Source organism: Tyto alba, unplaced genomic scaffold, assembly GCF_018691265.1.
Source record: "Tyto alba isolate M040663 unplaced genomic scaffold, T.alba_DEE_v4.0 Super-Scaffold_10, whole genome shotgun sequence".
Lineage (NCBI taxonomy): Eukaryota > Metazoa > Chordata > Aves > Strigiformes > Tytonidae > Tyto > Tyto alba.
The window spans coordinates 7844509-7861010 of NW_024881262.1; the positions used below are offsets into that span (position 1 = coordinate 7844509).

Here is a 16502-nt window from a genome sequence, read left to right on the forward strand (position 1 = left end):
CAAGATATTGTCTGAGAAGGACAAAATTGACTTTACTGTGGCTGCTGTCCATGACAGAAGAGTGACAGGGAGCAATAATGTTGCTAGCTCATCTTTCTTAGCCACTCTTTGTATGAATGTGTTTTGGTATTAGGGTCTTCCTTTCCTAATCACTGCTTTAAAAAAATCTTTATGACAGTAGGTTGGACATATTTTTTACATTTTATATTTTTCACTCCATTTTTTATGATAAGGCAAAGGAATAGTTTGGACTCATGTTCTGGTACTAATTGTCTACTAGTGTTATTGAAGAAGAGCTGCGGGTTGTTAGTTTTGATTTTGGAATTTTTTTTTTTTTTTTTTTTTTTAACTGGTGGTGATTGAATGACTTTGTAGTATTTTTTGACTGCCAAACTAATACCGCTGCCATCCCTGTTTCCATGGAGTGCTTCAACTTTGGACCTCCTTCATGTAGTTCTTTTTACTATTTCATTTTGGTGAAATGGGCTATCTAGTAAGTCACATGAGGAGCCAAAGCTCTGTTTCGCTGATGTGCTGAGTGGAAAGCAGTGAAAAACAAAGGACTTGGTAAGAAAAAAGCTGCAAATGTTGACTTTTTCAACTGTTGTCTCTTTTGTGTAGATTTCTTGCAGTTTTGCCTTCCTGAGTTACATATGAAGTGGCTTTTTTACATATTCTGCTGTAGACTCTGATGTTCAGTATGAAAGATACACTCATGGTACATTCTGTGTGGCACATTTCATGAATAAGGTCTTGTGGAAAAAAGTCTAGTTGCTGAAATGTCAGTCATGAAAAAAAAAAAAAATGGAAACTAGCCAAATTTTTAATTTGGGAATTTCTGCTGGAGCTTAGGAGTGGAAATTAGTACTGACAATTTATAAAGAACTTTTATTGCTAAGGTTTTTAATAACTTCTTTAATATTTATAGTTTTTGAAATAACTTTATACACTGGGGCATATTCTTTATGATCATTTCTTTTATCATTCCTGGTTTGAGACTGTTTTTATAATAAGGAAGATAAATAAGTTCATTCTGAGTATTGATTTACTTAAAGGCATGCTAACCAAGTAGTTAAGCACTGCCCTTTTCCATAAATGAAAGTAAAATATTCATCAACCAATTAATAATATGCAGTTTTCCTAGTTGATATATAGATATGCCTAAGGCTTACATATAGCATACTCTATATCATTATACGTTCCACTTAGAAACATAAAATTAAACCAAATGTAAATTTAGAAACACGTAACAGTGTTATACAATATCTAAAGAGACTGTTACATTATGTTCAAGGATGTTATTTTAAAAGCGTGAAACCTAGATACAATGTAATACACCGGAAAAATCATTGTGCAGAGAACTTGCTTGGTACTTTGAAAGAAATAGACTAGCTTTTCATAGAATATTCCAAGACAATAATCGTGAGAATAATAAGTGAAAGGGAATCTTTTGCACAGGTCTAATGAAGGCAGTTGTATCTTAACAATCTAACAGACATCCTAAGATGCAATTACTTGATGCACCAAATGTGCCTTAATTAAAAATCTATGACTGATTGTTATGGGGGTTGTAAGAACATCTGCTAATATCTTGACAGATACCATATAACATCTACACTCATGGAACTAATAGAGTCACAATCCTGCTTTTATCTTGGAGACGGTAGGGTGACTTGAGCTGTTTGCATTTCAACAGTACTAACTTTCAGTGTTAGTACTGGAAAATACGTACTCAAGGTACCCCAAGGATATCCGAAATACAGACTATATGTAAGTTGAGTAAAGATTGTTGAGAGAATCAAAGATTACGAGCTTACATAGCATTTTATGCACAACGTGGTGCGTTTATGCAAGTAGGTGTTTCTTTTTCTCTTTGCTTATTTACTTTCTTAGTCTTGCTGATTATTTAACTGGTAATTTTAGAAACAACACAGCTTTTTTTGTCTACATTGTTGTCTCCATATTTTGTGTGTCCTTCTGCTTTGGTTGGTGGTCTGGGGCCATTAAATGTCTAAAGCCTACCTTGTCTGGGGAATTCTTTGTGGAAATCATTCATAAATGCATGCAATTATGTGTAATTTATTCAGAGGTTGCATCAACAGTGTTAATGACATCCAGAATCCCCAGGAGGATCTGTAACAAACAACTAAGGTAAATCAAATGCTCAGAAGAGGACCCATTCCTGGCTTTTAGGTGCATGCAACACACAGACCTCTGCTGTTTACTATGTCTAACAGGTGTAGTACATCTTGTATTCATTCTTCAGTCTTTAAGCCTGTCTGCCACTTCTCATAGCAGATATAGCATAAGAATTTGGGGATCCCTATCCTGAGTCTAACATGAGTTGCTATCCTCTCCTGTATTCTCAGTAGATGACACATTGCTGCTTAAGCGTAGAGGTTTCCGTTGTGGGCAGAGGTCAGTGGCTGTGGCAGTCCGAATGACTGCAGAGGGCTGATGCTTGCAACGTAAACTGAGACATGGCTGTTCCCTCCCTGTCAGAAAGGCTGCTTCTCCCTTCATCTGAAAACAGATGTCCATGTTACTGATTTGTAATGCATAAAACTAAGAAAGAATACTCATCTCCATAGCTTGAAAGTGGAAAAACAAAACTGATGTGTACTCACTGATGTTTGATTGCTGGCAGCAATTAATTAAAAAAATTATAAAGTGTATTACCTAATTTATTTCTACGGCTAGTATGATGCTGCCTTGTTTTGAGTATGGCCTTGAATTTAACAAAAAACTTGACTCATGGATGTCAGAGTATGATGGTAACTCAGTTACTTAATCAGAGACAAGTATGCCAAAGCTCAGATTTGGGTAAGTATCTGGTTTGTGAATTCAGCTGAAAGTGTATCTATGACCAATGAATAAATAACTTCAGTAAAACAAAAATAGAGTTCATGTGGTTTTAATCCTTAAATTTTCTTGCATGCTGTCAGGTTACCAGTTCTAACATGACTGTTCTGTGATCCAGATACCAATCCACTGGCAGTGGGTTACAGTCCCAATCTATCCCAAAGGGACAGCAGCTCACCACTGGAAGGAACACCAATGTGAGCTTATTTCCCCCACTGCCACTCACAGTGGCTTCACTAACTCTCGGTGGGTCAGTCTCACTTTGAATAGCTGGCAGTATATTTTTACAGCAAAAAATGGGAATTGTGATTGAGATTTTTCTCAAAATATCTGTTTCTTAAAGAATGGAGAATTCTCCAAAATAAAAAATGCAAATTCATCTTGGATGGAAGGTAAAGGTTAAATGGACAGGCACCAATAATTTTAAATTGAAACAGTAATATATTTAATAGCTCTTACTGTAGTGACATATAAAAACCCTTTAATACACCTATTTGCACTTTATTTGTGGTACTGTTTACTGAGAATAAAGTATTACCACTCATGAATGTAATCACTTCTTTTTTGGATGACACTTCAGGGTTCAATTTGTAACTAAAGAGCTGAAAATAGGAGCTGCTACTGCATCTGATGGGACTTCAGGTCCTGTCCTCTTTATTAATGCAGGGTGAGAGCCTGCTCATCGATTTGTTATAAGGCTTAGGGTGCTGCAGTCTAACTTCTTCCTGTTTAACAGGATTGAGTTTGTGTGTCATTATTGCTATGGTTAGCAGAAAAGGAGGAGAGAAAGAATACCACAGTCTAAATCTATTTTCCTGCACCAAGAATCGTGGCGACCCTCACCTGCGGGAGACCGGGAGACCTTGCAGCCCCTGGCCCAGCCCAGCAGGAGCTGATGTGTTTGCATGAACCAATCAGAAAACGCTCCACCCCCTGGAGCCAGCAGGATTGGCCGAGCCTTGCCACAGGCGCTGCCCTGCGTAATCAGCCTGGCAACCCAGAAGCTTCCAGAAGGGGAGGTGTGAGGGCAGGAACTGCCGCCGGCAGCGGGCAGCCTCAGGGCAAATCAGCAGGGCCATTCGTGCTCCTTCAGTGCAAAGGAAACCGTATTTGCCACAGCAAGGTGCCACAGTGCTCTGTCGAGCTGGAGGTGGCAGTGGGAATGTTTTGGTTTCTGAATGTTTGCCTGCCTTATAGAAGTCCAGTGTGGCGAAGTTCAAAAGGAAGTGGTGGTCTTCCACACATCCTCCCCTGAGTGCAAGCCACTAGGTAGTTCAGAACTTGCAAGAAATTCAAAGTGAAGCCGGGTACTGTTCTATGCAACCAAGCTGATACCGAAAGTTGGTCGTCCTTAAGTTGTTTCACAGTTGGGATGTCTCCTCGCTTCAAGAGTGGTGAGGAGAAATGCGCTGCTGACACCTGAGACCTCCCTCAAGTTGAGACTATGATTGTGGCAAACGGTGTGGCTGCTGGAACAGTGAGATCGCAGCCTCCTCACCAGAGAAAAACACCTCTGTTTTTTGTGCAGAAAGGTGGTGTGAACCTGATGCCATGGCTTTCTAGGTGAGAAGTGCTGTATGCTGGGAACAGGGTTTGTAAATGGCATCTGCTGACTTTACCTCATCTTTCTAGAGGTAGGAAAACAAATAAATAATAATTAAAAAAAAAAAAAAAAAAAAAGGTAAGAGAGATACGGCTGATTTGTCTCAGGCCTGTGACTAGACTGGCTATTTGGTGGATTTTGGATTAAAAGTTTTGATAGAATATGTAAAATACAACTAAGGGTCTAATCAGTTTACTCCTGACAATTTACCAAGATTATAATTACATCTTTCTGTAATTGTTTTTTTGTATGACAGATCTTCAGCTCTATTCTCTCTATAATAGACTCTAAACATAGACTGAAATAACCATAAACATAATCAGAAACAACAATTTCAGTATGAACAAGGAAATGCTATTGGCTTTTTGGAGGTTGCTCATCTGGACATTCATCCAGTCTGTCTGTTTCTTTTTAATGTTTACTGAATATTTGGTGATACTTATTATATACACAGTGGCCCTCTACATGCTTATTTAAAAGTGAGTATTATTTCCTGAAGACGTAGGAATGCAATAGCAAGATGAAAGGCTTTGTATTATATACTCGTCAAATAATGAAGCATTTTTCCTCGACTGTAAGCAATTCAATTATTTTGTTTCTGAAATATATTAAGTAAAGCTTATTGAGTCCAATCAGCCCTTGTTTCTAGGGAATTGTAGTTCAATTTCATTTTTAATTAGATTGAATGTTGTGAATTTCTTAGCAGTGGTAAGCAAGATCTGGCAATAAAATATGCACTCAATTTGTATTAGAAGTTCCTAAAATATAGTGCAGGGAACTGGCAGTATATCTGGCTTATGTTTAATTGTCCAAGTACCCTATTGTGCAAAATTCCATTTTTAAAAACTGCTGATGTGTAACAAATTACTTTTCTTTGATAAAACTGTATAGAAGATGAGCAGACAGCAAACAGGAAAAAGTATGGGACAAAACATTCAGTTCATTATAAGTTCAATACCACATTCAAGACCATGACATTAGAAATTTTACTGTACAAGGATTACAGGATTAAACCAAACTGCTTTTTGGTTTAGAGATGCGGGAGGAGGGGGAGAGGGAGGGAAGTCTCAAGAAGTTTTTTCTCAACTATTATGGCTGTCCAGGGGCTAGCGCCTAGCTTTTCAGTCAAACTAGTAGACAACAAGCTGAATTGTGATTCAGCATTATACATGAAAGCTTGGAAACTCTTGATCCAGTTTGAGTTCTGCCAATTTATGGTATCTCTAATTTATTCAGCACTTTATTCCTTTTGCTGGTGTGAGTTTCTCTCAGCTTTGCACCATACAAGCTGCTGCTCTTTGCATGTGTACTGTGATTCTCAGTGCTGATTGCCTGGCTTGCATTTTCTTTGCTTTCCTTTTTCCTTTGTTTTGTAGCTGTATACTGTGTTATCCATATTCAGACAATGCTGCTGGGCCTCTTTACAAAATGCAAGTGCTCTAGACAAGGTGACCATTCTGTGGCTTTTGAATATAGCATAGCTTATAAGAAATCTAAACGTGACTTTGTCACAGATGATAACCGTAGCTATGGGGAATAATTTCCAGCAGGGATTCAGGCTGACATCACTAGAACACATGGAACATGTTAGAACTTGTTGTTGTTGTGTTTGGGGGTTTTTAATTGTCTTGTTTTTTGCCTCTGAGAATGAAATAGGTCAGCCATACAGATGACAATGGGTAATTGGCATATGAGAGGTGTCTGTGGGAAGGCTGAGTATGTACGTTTCGTTGCATGACAGCTTAGTTGCTGCTCCTCCTGCATGAGCACTTCCAGGTGGGCCAAAGGGTTCCAAGAACTCCTCATATCCACTTCTAGTGCAAAAAGGGATTGAACTAGTGTGGTGACTTAATATTGCTCCAAATTAATAGGCTAATTGTGCTGAAGCTTACCTTACTTCCCTCCAGTATTTTCTTTTTAAGATAGTTGCACTAAGGAAAAACAACTTACCTTATTCTTTCACTTCTAAAGCTGATATTCATGAACATTCACAAATAAGTTTTCTTGTGGTTAATCCTAATTTAAAAGTCTGCTGCTCTTGAAGAGCACTTATCTGACAGAAGAATGTAGTTAAAAATAAAACTGATTGTAAATTTATGTACTGAGTAGCTCTTACTCCTCACTGCCATAGAGCCCCATCACTCATATAGATTTTTGTCATTAGCATTCTAAGGCTTTTTACCTTCTCCTACTGCTTTTCCTCTGACATTCTATAGGACATCCAGGAAATGTAAGAGGGAAATCTCCTCTCCTTAGAAATAATTTTCAAATATAAAAAGGACAAAATTCTGAAAATTTAAAATCATGAATGACAATTTCAATTTGGAAAGTAATTAATAAAAATGTCTTGGAAAAAATCTTAGGTATGCATGTCAGACTCTTTCCACAAATAAATGTACTTCATATTATAATTTCTGTGAAAGTCTATCAAAGTTTTAAGGTCTTGCCATGATGCAGAGCAAGTATTTGATTTTTATGTTGATCATCTATATGGCACTGTATGTCAGGAATAGTTTGTTTAATTCCAATTCAGTGTATTTTCCACCTTCTAAGACCTTTATGGGAATAGCCTGTCATTTATGAGATCACCGTTGTCCGCATTTCTAGCTTTTTGAGGTTTATGCAGCTTAATCCTTTTCCCAGTCTTTTTTGTTCAATATAGCAATAGTGTCATTCCTTCAACAAGGATAGTGTTTGAGATAAATAGGAAAGATCTATTTCTTTTCATCATCCCCATGTAGCAGTCAGCCATTAAAGTGGCTATTGTCCTCCATCTCTTTTACTATCTTAACCTTAACACAGCACCTTGAGGATTGATCAGCAAAAGCCAAGACTTCTTCAGATAGAGTTTTCCCACATAATTCTTTTGACTAGATCTCTGTGATGGGAATTATAGCAGCATGATTAAACGTTAAGTGCAGTGTTAAAAAATTAAGCTGAAGCCAAAATGGACCTTTGCCACCTTACTTGTTAAAAATATACAACTTGGAAGAGTAGTATAAAAATTAAGCTATGTGTATGCAGGTGGTTTTTTCCTGCCTTGAGTCCTGTTTGTGTTAACACTGCACCTTACAGGTACTCTGGGTTATAGTAGGTAATTGAGAGGACAGTGGCATCTAATCAAATCTGCAGTGTGCAAAGTCTTAGTTTTCTACTCAAGCAATCTGTTTCAGAAATAAAAGGATATATGTCAGTGAGGTCTTCCAACAGTTTAAATGGCAATTTTCCCTTTCTTGGTAACTTTACGTGCTGCCAATTAGTAAAATGAGATGGGAGTTCCTTTCAGAGCATCATGATTTTAAATAGAGCTTCAGTAGAAAAGAGTAATTAATAACTTGTAGCCTGTCCAGCTAGTAAAGATGTGTCTCAGATTAACGAACCATGTCTTTTTCATGTTGCACTACGAATTGAAAAATTCAGTAGTTAAAAAATGGTTACTGTATACTTGTCTAATTAATGCTAATCTTTGTATTGAAGTGTAATGACAATAGGGGATACAGCTTCTACAAATTTTTATCAATATGTTTGATTTTAAACAGAGTAATATGTAATAGGTCCATGTATGTATTTTTTTCACGTATCTTGGAGATATTTTCTTTCTTCCTATGAAATATTATTTTCTGTATATTGTTTGTTTTACTACTTAGTTTTTCTACTTTAAAATATTTTTTCGTTTCAATGCTCTGTATGTATTTTGACTTTGAATATAAAATTCTGCATGCATTTTTGTGTGGTTTACCTAAAAGAGGCAGAGAAAAGGGGATAATTATATGCAGGCAGTGAACATATAAGCAGGAATATCCATTAAGTTATTTTATGGATGAGTTATGTCCAGATTTTACTGTGTTAGCACCTGAGTGGACTTCTAATAAAGAGTGCAGTTGTGAGTCTGGCTTTAGGAAGATGAAGGCTTTTGGTCTGAAATTATATAGAAGAGGTCGTATGCTAGAATAATAGCATGATCCAGTATGAATTTTGATGTACTGTCAGTAGCTGATACTTAAATGCCTTTATTGTCTAATGAACCGTGATGTCATTTGCACAGACATTGTGTAAAATATAATTTTTGTAATTTTGTGTGGAGATTTAAGGAGATTTCAGGAGTACAAACTGCTCTATAAAGCTTAAAAAAATCCCTTAAGTATTCTCTAAGTGCCTGTAACTAAAGCATGTTCAATCTCTTAATTTAGGGTTCTGTTACTTTGCCAGACACAGACATATTTTGATACACTTTTTTTTTATCAATAAAATTGATTATAAGAGTTAAGAAACATGATAAATGCTCACATAATGTACCACTTAAAGCTTTGGTGCCTTGGTATACCAAAAACACCCTTCTCCAGAGCATCTTAGTTCTTTTTTAATTATTGTGACTTTTAGTAGTGTAGGAAATTTCCAGGTTTTCATATTAATAAAGTCACAGAGGTTGGGGGTGTGATTTTCATTTGTATTGACATCGATATGGCATAATTGCTTAGATTCTGATTTACACAAAAGTCTTTCTGCCATATTGTGGTGATACAGTAGAAAGGCCTTCAGAAACACGTGTGTAATTTCGGTGAACAGCCTAACGCCAACTATTAATGTAAGTATGTACAGGAGTGAGAACCCAGCCAAGAAGCACGCTTTCAGTAATGTGAAATACATGCACATGAATGCCTTCTGAAGATGAGAACTACATTTTGAGGCACGTTTGGCTTAAGTCAGCATGGTGTACTAAAGGTGTTTTTGAAATGTAGACTTTTAAATTATACTAGCATAGTATTGAAAACATGTGATAATGAGGTAAAAGAGAAATCTTAAATACCATTGTGCAGCTAGTTTATATTGCTTAATTTACTTGTACATGGTAACCATTATGTAATGATTGAAAGTCTGAAGGCTTATGTACTGCAGTTGAAAGCAGAATTAGATCTTATAAGAAAATGTCACTGGATTTGTATTAAACCTAGTATTGAGAAGTAAAATGTGTCAGAAGGGAACCTATAGTAAAATGAATAGATCTGGATCATTTTTTTCCCAGCACTGGAGTATGACTTATCATATGTTGAAAAACTCTTGTCGATGTATATACAAATGGTAAAATTCATTTGAAAGTTGCTGTATTTTAAATTAAGTTTTCCAGACACAGTGTTAGTGCTACTTGTTTTGAGCAAGGATAGAATGTTCCATGGTGACGCTTATTATATAGAATTGTAAGCCAACATGTCCTCTACTGAACTGTGTTATCTTACATAATGTATCATTCAATAAAAGAACAGGTTGTTCATTGGGTTAGTGAACAGGTTTTTCACAGCTTTGTTTCTCAAGGTTGGATTTTGTGATGTCTAATTTGTGGTCCAAGTTTCTATATTCTTTTCCATCTGTCACACTCTCTCTTGTGATTTCTTATATGTTTTTTCCCCATTCCATTAAGGGGTAAGCTCTCCAGATCTTATTAATGCCTTCTCAGCGTGGTACATTAGCAGGATCTGCCTCTTGTCTACTCAATAAACCATTTTCATTAAACTTGCAGGAATACACTGAGCTATTTTGTCCTGTGAAATAAGTCTTCTGTGCCAACTAATCAGTGGTTCAATCATTATTGTGGATCAAGGCACGTAAATGGACAAGCATAGAAAGCAGACTAAAGAACTCTTCCAGAGGCAATATTTATTGGTAATGGTGCTGGTATTATCCATTATAAAGCATAACATTTAGGGGAGTGATAAAGGGGAGAGAGAAGAGGTGACCTTCACCAGAAGAAAGACAAACTGCAATGCTGATAGAGTAGCTGTCTGCGTCTTTAACATCATGACTGATTGCAAAGAGGTTTCACAGAGAGAGGGAGAACTGTCTAGACAGTGGCACAGCAGGGTTCTTGGACAGTTTGGCTATATTTTGGGACCACTTGCAAATATAGTGGGAAGAATTGCTAATAATGAGAAGCTGTTTTAATATGTAATTGGTAGGTTGATATAATTCACACTTAGCTGAGTGATGTTTATTTTTTTTTCTGATGTATTCATAATCATTGTTAAAAATCAATTTTGGGAATATACCATGTTGTGATGCAACTCATCAGTTGATTATGCATTACTACTTTATAAGTCATTTGTAGACAGAACTGTTACTGGGGATTCAGTAAAGGGAGAGAAAAGATGCCATGCTCATTTCCTTGTCTTTAAGACATTAGGGTCTTGCTGGATCAGAGAAGATAGGGTATTTTGATGCATTGGGAGAATAGTTTAGCAAGTCCTTTCTTAGCTATCTCTGCACTCTTACTTGCTGTAATCCAGATGAGACAGAGGCGTGATGTGTCCTTCTGCTCTCTGCCCAAGGAATGACAGCTGAAACTCATCCCCATATGTGGCTCCCATAAAGAGAATATCAGTGTAGTGCTGAGGCAATCAGGCTTTATTTTCAGCTGGAAATTGAGAGCGCTTCTTAAACAGCTACGTGTCTCAATGTGCATGTTTTTAATCTTTCTGAGGCTCCATAGTTAGCAGGTAACCAGTCCAATGTACTCTCTGGACAAGAGTGAAGTCTGATTACCTGACTGTTCTTGTGCTTTTTCATGCTTGGGAGGTGCAAAGATAGTCTCAGCTGGGAAGAGACCAGGGGAAAAGATTTTCAGTGAGGTAGACTTTGCTCTCAGCTGAAAGATGACAAATACAGCTTGAGGCCAGTACCTGCTGCATTGCTTCCCTGTTTATAACCAGTCATTTAAGGACAGCTCTTACTGTATTACACTGGAGTTTCATATAGAGGAACAATAGTCACTTCTGTTTGGTAGTTTATTCCTGCATTCAGGTCACTACAGTAACCCCTTGATGAAGCATTCATTCAGGTGTACACTAGCCTCAGGTGAGATAAAACACATTCAATTCAGTTGTGATAGGTAGTGGCCCCCTGCTTCTTGTTGCTTCTTCTTTCCAGCAAAGAACTGTGCTCAACTTACTTTTGACCGAATACTGATCTGCCAGTAGGTTTGTGGCCAAAGCCCAACAGTAAAGGTTGGCTCAAATGTGGAGTACAGACTTGGTCTCTGTTACCTATGTGCCAAAACAAAAGATAAATGTTTCCTCTGCAACGTTCAGAAATGGTGCAGTTAAAACGGAGAAGTAGCTTTGAGTTTTCCTGTTAGAGCAAAACCAGGTTCTTTACACTATTGCAATCTGCCCATATAAAGAATTGGTTTTGTTTACTTTTTCAGATCAGTTACCTTGCTCTCTTGTCCGGAAACTTGAATGTATTACCAGGGTACCCTTTTAATGTATCTAAAGCTATTGATGTTATAGTACTTTACGATCAAGCAATACCTTATATAATAAGAACCTTCTTGAGTAAAATAAAGACTTCCAAAATCACTAGTCACTACTTAAAGATGTGTCTTTTCACTGCTTCAGCCACATCATCTTTAAAAGGCAATTTAATGGTGCCTTATGATGCGTAGAGTTTACAAGGCTAATCTGTCCCCAGTTACACAACAGAGCATTTGATAAAGCAGCAAGTGCCTCATACTAGATTAAACTGAGTCCAGTATGTTTTATGGGGTGATTTAATATACTGGATTGAAAGAGTTACTGTTTTTCAGTGACTCTTCAAAACTAAGGATTTAAGCAACCATAAGCAATTAAAGGGTTAACAGTGGGCACCAGTGTCTCTTTTCTTGTCAAGGGTTCTGCTGTTTCCAGGTTATTCTGAGATGTTTGTGGCTTTGGGAGAGGGAGGAGGCATACACCCAAAACCATAAGGAGAACATTCTGCTGTTGGTTGGTTCTACAGTCCAAAATAAACCATTGATTTGAATAGATGTGCCCCAGTTTACCTGAAGGACTTAATCTACAGTCTTTAGCCAAGTAAAAAAATATTCAGTACCTTCCTCAGATTCGTTGTGCTTGGACCCTTTATGGCTGTTAAGATGTTGACTTATTAAAGATGAAAATGGAAGCAACAGTACTAATTTATTGTTGGCATAGTTGTGATGCTACTGTTGGAAAGTTAAAAAGCAGCAATTATAGCTGAAATCTGAAAGCTGTTTTATAATTTCACATGTACAACACAACTCCTTACTAGAGATTGTAGCCATGGCAGCAGTGGTTGCTGCATTTTGTGAATAACAACCGTGTAGTTACTTTCTCTCAGTGAAACAGAGGAATTTAATAGTGATTTTTAAGTATAAAGTTTTTAAAACTATTCAAAGAAAAGACTGCATCTGTGTTTCCTATCTTCTGTGCTATTCAATAAGACTAGAGATGAATAAAAAGACACTGGATATGGATGTAGGGAAAAAAAAAGACAATTGTCATTTTAAATCCTGGCTGTTACACCATTTATCTATGATTTCTCCTTCTTCTCATATAGTATCCCCACCCCTGTTACTGTGCAATCAAATCCTGGCTGAATATCTGATGATGAACGTGAGTTGGAAACAGAACAATACAATAATAAACAGACCTACTATTTTGGAAATTCTTATTCCTGCATTATGTTTAAGATCTGTAATACATTTTTAACCTTTTACATTTTTAAACATCTTTGCTAGTCACGTTTTCACTCAGGACACTCATATTTACCTGGATAGCATTCTCTCAGAGTCCCTTTTCATCCAGGGATTGCTTGTTTGAATAAGATATGTAAGATTACACAAATGATTCAACAGGTTCACTTACATCTGTTTATCTGAGTAAGACTTGTGTCAAAATCTTGGTGAATCACAATATTAGATATGCTTACTTACAGAAGTGGTAAATAGTAGGCTGATATTTTTATACATTTTTTTTCTGTCTTTCAAGAAAAGCAGAACTAAACATGAAATACTTTTGAGGCTTCAACTGAATGTCATATATTCATGTAATTTACATACTTCTAATGCCACAAAGAACTATGCATAAACATTCCTTAAAACCAACAGCTAGACGATAAATTGAAAATATCTATGTACACAGGAAAAAAATGAAGGGTCTAAACTACAGAAGGAGAAGGGCAATTGAACTGAGAAACGGAGGTATAGTAACAAGTTCTCAGGATCCTACAGAATCAGAGTTGTGTAGTCCAGAAATATCATATACTTGCAGTCATTCCTCAGACCATTTGGAGCCATTTGGAAAGTCTTCAGTAGAGCATAGTGAGTAGTAAAATAATCTTTAAATACCAGAATTACTTCTTTGTGAAAAATTAATATAGTTCTGTGTCCTTGTAGTCTTCAGTCAATTCCAAATATGCAGAGCATTACACGGAAAGGTCATCTCATTTCATAGGAGTATTTGCCAAGTTACAATTCGATTTCATCTGGTTCAGAATAAAATCCCCTTATTTTTCAGTTCTCTATGAAAGGGAAGACCTGAGGTTTTTCAGTCAAAATTGATATATGCAAGTTATGGTGCTTGGATGCTTTTGTCTTTGACTTTGGGGAAGTTTGCCTGATTTTGCTGCACCAGATCTATAGATTTTTTGGAAAGGCTTACCAACTCAAGCTGTGATGTTCTAATGAGAGAGAATAAAAGCTGTCTGTCTGACAAGAAGCAGACTTCAAGTAACTGTGTCCAGAAATCCTGTGCAAGACTGATGATAGTATATGAAAGCATCTAGTATGTGCTACACACCCTGATGTATGTCCTTGAAGAGGTAAACTAAGCAAAAACGTCATACTGCTAATAATATGGAAAATACGGAAGATCTACTCAAGATGCTTTAATGAGTTTAGTTTCATAACTAAGGCATTTTCAAGGTGATATTTATATCACATGGAAATATTTTAGGTTTGTAAGTCTAGCAAGTGTCCAGTGAGTAGGGAGAAAGTTGGCTCCACTCATATCTCTTTGTGTACGTTACTGAATTATTGCCAGTACCTCATTTGAATATAATCTCCAACACACCAGCCTTGTCTGACTATCACAACAGAGGTGAAGATGGAAACGTTGCAAATCTCAAATGCAATTGTAGTGAGTGTTAACACTGTGTTTCCTCAGCACGCTACATATGATTTAAAATTAACAATTCTTTTTGTCATTAGTCCTTGAAAGCAGCTTTTGACATGAATTGTGAAACATGACTTTTAATTAGTTTTGGGGGGGTTTGATTTTTTTCTCTTCAGGGAATATCTGCTGGTATTACGTTACAAGCAGTTTGGAACTGCACCTGTCTTTATTCAGTTTGTGCAGGGCATAGTGTGGTGAGAGCCTGATGCATGGTAAAACCTCTATCTCAACAGTAATTAAAATAAATAACAATGTGTTCTGACATAATTTTTGTTAAGTCACCTATGTTGTTTTGTTCCCTTAGCTTTCTCTGTTAGAAGATGCAGGGTTTGGTGGTGCTCTTCTTTACGTTGATCCTTGTGACTTACCAAAGACTACAGATCTTGCTGATAAAGCTTTTATGGTTTCCTTGAACAGCGGAGGAGATCCATCGACACCTGGCTATGCCAGTATTGGTAAGTACTGTTCAAGGCATGTTCAGCTAATGGACATTTGAATTCTATGTTAGATTGTAAGTATGGGAGTTAAAACACTAAACCAAATCCTGTCTGAAATAGAAACTCTGAATGAGGGAACACCATGTAATACAACATGGCTCAAAGGATGGAATCAAAAAAGTCCTTTACTCTAAACTCTTGGCCCAAAGTCTCTAAATAATTTATTTTGTTGCTTTTTGTGTTTGTGTATTCTCACACTGAACCCTTATTCCTTCCCACTTATTCTCATCCCATGAAAAAAAAAAAAAAAAAAAAAAAAAGTTGTGAAGTACTAATCCAGTGGTTTCTGAGACGGTTTCATGGGATCTGTCCCCACTGAAGCAAGTATTCTTCCATTCATTCTGTCTTCCGCATTCATGGTATTGTTAATGGAAACTTCTGGTCAATAGGTGCAAGTACAATCTAGTTAGAAATTTACATTTCAAAACATTTAAGAAAAAATAATGTTTATAGTATCTCTTACATAGCCTTTTATAAGTTTAAAGTGTTTTTTTTAAAGCAATGTTAACAATAAATAGAAGCAGCAGCATATTTGACTTGTATGTACTACTTAAATCTACATTCTGGCAGATCAGTGAATGTGCGTTCTGCTTCTCTGCTGCCCTCTCAGCTTTACAACCTTTTTTACTATCTAACTATTTGGAAATGTATTAAGCAGCATTCTATGAGTTTGTGGCAAGGCTTCATCAAGAATATTTGGTCCAGTTACTAGCTCAGACATCTAAAGTCTGACTTGAATTGGCACTAAATCAACTGAGGCAACACTGAGATACTTCATGACTAGAATGGCAGAAAATAGAAATATTTGCCTGGTTGTCAAAGAAGGGTGTTAGCTATTCACAGCATGAATGCCTTGACAGCTCAGTGGGAAAGAAATTGCACATTTTCTCAGTGTCTCAGTGTACCTGACCCAGTGTTCTTAAAAGTGCCCTGAGAGATACAGAGGTAAATATAACACTCTTTAAGCTTTATTCTTGCTCATTTCATGGAGCTATTCAAAAAACAGTTTGTTGCTTATCTGTCTGGCTGACTCCTTAATGTTTTATTTACCCTACATGAAAAGTAAAGCTAATTAAAACAGATACACCAACATGAAGATGCTAATTCAGTGTCTAAACCTTATGTGTTAGTTTTCTGTCAGTAAATGATCTCATCAGCAGTGTGCATTCCAATCTCTAGTTTGAGAAAAAGAAGCTTAATTATATGGAAAATGGTGATAGAAATATATTGATAGTTTCTACTAGAACATTTAGTGTGGTTTTAAATCTGTGAGCAACATTCATAATCAGGGAGAGGCTATCATGTTCCTAAAATAATTTATATTTTGATCATTGAATGCAATGATGATCTGGAAAGTGCTCAAAGGACCACTTGAGGAAACTTTTTTAAGGTTCTGTCACTGGAAGGTAGATCAGACGGAAGAAATTTCTGTGTTTCTGATGATGATTTTCTTCTCTGAAGACTATGAATCAGTTTGGTTTGAGTTACTTATACCTGGGACAAATACAAATATGTCTGGAGTGCAGACTTTTGCCCGAGGGATGTGCTTGTATATAAGGTAGTTAAATTGACTACATG

General features: G+C 36.7%; 1 protein-coding gene across 1 annotated transcript in view; it reads left to right on the plus strand.

Moving 5' to 3' along the window:
• Positions 1–16502, plus strand: part of NAALADL2 (N-acetylated alpha-linked acidic dipeptidase like 2) — a 406653-nt gene that overhangs the window by 180390 nt on the left and 209761 nt on the right. Inside the window, exon 5 of the mRNA XM_033006356.1 lies at positions 14732–14882. Coding sequence (XP_032862247.1) covers positions 14732–14882 — 151 coding nt within the window. The remainder of the gene's footprint in view (positions 1–14731; positions 14883–16502) is intronic.